General features: G+C 40.6%; 1 protein-coding gene across 2 annotated transcripts in view; it reads left to right on the top strand.

Moving 5' to 3' along the window:
* rnf130 (ring finger protein 130) overlaps positions 1-5,000 on the top strand; it is a 19,685-nt gene that overhangs the window by 11 nt on the left and 14,674 nt on the right. The window contains exons 1-2 of one of the 2 annotated variants that reach the window (XM_078244432.1): positions 1-263; positions 3,730-4,018. The exon at positions 1-263 is cut by the window's left edge and continues 11 nt beyond it. In XM_078244432.1, the coding sequence (XP_078100558.1) occupies positions 3,763-4,018 (256 nt within the window). In that variant the 5' untranslated portion in view covers positions 1-263; positions 3,730-3,762. Of the gene's footprint in view, positions 264-3,725; positions 4,019-5,000 lie in introns of both variants that reach the window. The other variant, XM_078244431.1, reaches the window with a different exon arrangement.

Below are 5,000 nucleotides of genomic sequence, written 5' to 3'. Positions count from 1 at the left end.
CCCATTCCGTGGCTCTGCGCCTGCGCAGTGCGCCCCGAACTGAGAGGTAGAGAAGGGGCTCGAGCCTCTGCGCAGTGACAACAAGCAGCGGGGGAACAAAACCGGAATAAAACCGCGAATACCAGCAGGATCCACCGTCAGTAAACACACCGGAGAAACACCGGGATTACGCCGGGCAAACAGCGGGAGAGAAGGCGGCCCGAGAGCGGAGACACGCGGGGGTCTGTGGCCCGAGAGCCCGGCTGTCTGTCCGCCTGCAGACGGTAAGACAAAGCGATATGAAGCGCTGAAACACTGAGTCATGGTGTGGCTTAAAATGAGCGTTTTTTAAACGGAGTTCTGAATGTAAAGTGTGTTTGAACCAGCGGAGGTTTAGGCTGCAGACATGGCGCCGTGAAGGTCCAGATGTGGGCCTGCTGAGGAGGATGCTCCGTGTCTGTCCTCCAGAGGACATACACAGACATCCGGATATCCTCTGCAGGACACACACAGACATCCGGGTATCCTCTGCAGGACACACAGAGACATCCAGGTGTCCTGTGCAGGACACACAGAGATATCCAGGTATTCTGTGCAGGACACACAGAGACATTCAGGTATTCTGTGTAGGACACACAGAGACACCCGGGTATCCTCTGCAGGACAAACAGAGACATCCAGGTGTCCTCTGCAGGACACACAGAGACATTCAGGTATTCTGTGCAGGACACACAGAGATATCCAGGTATTCTGTGCAGGACACACAGAGACATTCAGGTATTCTGTGTAGGACACACAGAGACACCCGGGTATCCTCTGCAGGACACACAGAGACATCCAGGTGTCCTCTGCAGGACACACAGAGACATTCAGGTATTCTGTGTAGGACACACAGAGACATTCAGGTGTCCTCTGCAGGACACACAGAGACATTCAGGTGTCCTGTGTGTGGGGGGGACAGCAGTGTCTGTGGTCTAGTTCATTGTAGTGGGTATACTGGGATAATAATAATTAAGAAACCAGAGTCTCTGCATGTTCTGCAGTGTTTGTTCAGTTTGCTGTCACATCTCTCGACCCCATAATATATAATATAATATAAGATGAGATAATATACTATAATAATATACACTATAAGATACTATAAGCTGAGATAATATAATGTATAATAATATATACTATAAGATACTATAATATGAGATAATATAATGTATAATAATATATACTATAAGATACTATAATATGAGATAATATAATGTATAATAATATATACTATAAGATACTATAATATGAGATAATATAATGTATAATAATAGATACTGTAAGATACTATAATATGAGATAATATAATGTATAATAATATATACTATAAGATACTATAATATGAGATCATATAATGTATAATAATATATACTATAAGATACTATAATATGAGATAATATAATGTATAATAATATATACTATAAGATACTATAATATGAGATAATATAATGTATAATAATATATACTATAAGATACTATAATATGAGATAATATAATGTATAATAATATATACTATAAGATAGGGTAGAATAGACGTTATTGTCCACAGAGTGGAGAACTTATCTTGGGTTAACACTCATGCTGCTATCACCATTACAGACTATAATAAACAGTAATAAACCAACCAGATCATTTCTTCCCAGTCCGTCTTCACTAGACATTCATTCATTCATTCATTCATTCATTCATTCATTCATTCATTCATCTATCTGCTATTTAAAGATGTATAGATGCAGAAACAAACAGCAACCCAACAACACCACCTGACCTGCGTATCACGGTGCATTCAAGGACATTTAGAGGGAATGGGACGATACAGAGACACTTTGGGACATCTTTATATTCAGGCAGAAAGAGGACACCAGACATCCGGGCCGGGACGATATGCATTAGTCCTGATACCAGTCTGTCCTGATACAAGTCTAATACCAGTCTGATACCACTCTGATACCAGTCTGATACCAGTCTAATACCAGTCTAATACCAGTCTAATACCAGTCTAATACCAGTCTGATACCAGTCTGATACCAGTCTAATACCAGTCTGTACTGATACCAGTCTGTCCTGATACAAGTCTAATACCAGTCTGATACCACTCTGATACCAGTCTAATACCAGTCTAATACCAGTCTAATACCAGTCTGATACCAGTCTAATACCAGTCTGATACCAGTCTGATACCAGTCTGATACCAGTCTGATACCAGTCTAATACCAGTCTGTCCTGATACCAGTCTGTCCTGATACAAGTCTAATACCAGTCTGATACCACTCTGATACCAGTCTAATACCAGTCTATCCTGATACCAGTCTGTCCTGATACAAGTCTAATACCAGTCTGATACCAGTCTGATACCAGTCTAATACCAGTCTGTCCTGATACAAGTCTGATACCAGTCTGATACCACTCTGATACCAGTCCGATACCAGTCTAATACCACTCTGATACCAGTCTGATACCAGTCTAATACCAGTCTAATACCAGTCTGATACCAGTCTGATACCAGTCTGATACCAGTCTGATACCAGTCTGATACAAGTCTAATACCAGTCCGATACCAGTCTAATACCACTCTGATACCAGTCTGATACCATTCTAATACCAGTCTGTCCTGATACCAGTCTAATACCAGTCTAATACCAGTCTAATACCAGTCTGATACCAGTCTGATACCAGTCTGATACCAGTCTAATACTAGTCTAATGCCAGTCTGATACCAGTCTAATACCAGTCTGATACCAGTCTGATACCAGTCTGTCCTGATACCAGTCTAATACCAGTCTGATACCACTCTGATACCAGTCTAATACCAGTCTGATACCAGTCTGATACCAGTCTATCCTGATACCAGTCTGATACCAGTCTGATACCAGTCTAATACCAGTCTGATACCAGTCTGATACCAGTCTAATACCAGTCTGATACCAGTCTAATACCAGTCTGATACCACTCTTATACCAGTCTGATACCAGTCTAATACCAGTCTAATACCAGTCTGATACCAGTCTAATACCAGTCTGATACCAGTCTGATACCAGTCTGATACCAGTCTGATACCAGTCTGATACCAGTCTAATACCAGTCTGATACCAGTCTGATACCAGTCTGTCCTGATACACGGCCACTGATATGAATCTGTTTATAATGTATATATAATGTTTATATATGATGTATATAATGTTTATAATGTGTATATAATGTTTATAATGTATATATAATGTTTGTAATGATGTATATATATGTTTATAATGTGTATATATATGTTTATAATGTGTATATATATGTTTATAATGTGTGTATATATAATGTTTATAATGTGTATATATTATGTTTATAATGTGTTTATAATGTATATATAATGTTTATATATGATGTATATATAATGTTTATAATGTGTATATATGCTTATAATGTATATATATGTTTATAATGTGTATATAATTATGTTTATAATGTGTTTATAATGTATATATAATGTTTATAATGTATATATATGTTTATGTGTGTATATATAATGTTTATAATGTATATATATGTTTATAATGTATATATATGTTTATGTGTGTATATATAATGTTTATAATGTATATATATGTTTATAATGTGTGTATATTAATGTTTATAATGTGTGTATATTATGTTTATAATGTGTTTATAATGTATATATAATGTATATAATATATATAAATATAATGTTTGTGTCTCAGACAGTTTGGATGTAACGGCCGGTGAGAGGACGCCAAGATGTCCCCTCAGTGGACCCGTGTCCCCGTCCCGCTGGTCCTGGTCCTGGTGCTGTCCAGCCCGGCGTGGACGGCACGCTCCGACAGGAACATGGTGTCAGAGGAGTATGTGGGCGCCACGGTGAACGCCACGGTGCTGGACGCCCGGGGGAACCCGGTGCACCTGATGAGCAGCGACGACGGCACGTATGGACAGGACTCGCCCAAAGTGGACACCCGCAGCGCCAGGGTCATCGCCCCGGCAACGCACCACGGAGGTACTGACGACCAGAGCTGCACCATACGGTTATCTTCACGTGCATTCACCTGGTGTTGTCCCATTTCAAAGGGTTTTATATCAGAAATATGGAGTTCTTTCATTTTTTGGCTGTTTTATTTAATCTTATAGCATTTGAAAAAAATGTTTTAATGGCTTCCTGACTAAAGTTTGCCATAAACCAGTCTGTAACCCACTCGACATCCTCTGAGCTTAAAGGACAATTCCGGCGCAAAACTAACCTAGGGGTTAATAACCGATGTGTACCCCCTCTGTCCTTCTCTGGGACATGTTTTCATGCTAATCTAATGTGTTTGGAGCTTCAAACAAGTTAGCACGGACCGCTGATTAGCTTACAGCGCTAGTATTGGGGGCACAGGGAAAGTAAAAACAAATCGCTATTTTATACCACTAGAAAGGCTCAAAATATCACCGCACTTCAAAGGTAGCATAATTAGGGTCCCTACATGTTAACACAAGCATTGAGAACTTTGTAAGTGTGCAGACAGTTTATTAAAAAGATAAATTAAAAAGACAGTAGCTCCCAAGACAGCAACTGCCTGTAACGACGAGAAGACGAGAATGTCTTTAAACCTAAACTAGACATGCTGCCCCCTAAACTAGACATGCTGCCCCCTAAACTAGACATGCTGCCCCCTAAGTTAGACATGCTGCTCCCTAAGTTAGACATGCAGCCCCCTAAGTTAGACATGCTGCCCCCTAAGTTAGACACGCTGCCCCCTAAGATAGAGACGCTGCCCCCTAAGTTAGACACGCTGCCCCCTAAGATAGACATGCTGCTCCCTAAGTTAGACATGCTGCCCCCTAAGATAGACATGCTGCCCCCTAAGTTAGACATGCTGCTCCCTAAGTTAGACATGCAGCCCCCTAAGTTAGACATGCAGCCCCCTAAGTTAGACACGCTGCCCCCTAAGATAGAGACGCTGCCCCCTAAGTTAGAGACGCTGCCCCCTAAGATAGAC

This window comes from Sander vitreus, unplaced genomic scaffold (assembly GCF_031162955.1).
Source record: "Sander vitreus isolate 19-12246 unplaced genomic scaffold, sanVit1 ctg234_0, whole genome shotgun sequence".
Lineage (NCBI taxonomy): Eukaryota > Metazoa > Chordata > Actinopteri > Perciformes > Percidae > Sander > Sander vitreus.
This window is presented reverse-complemented; position numbering and strand designations above follow the sequence as displayed.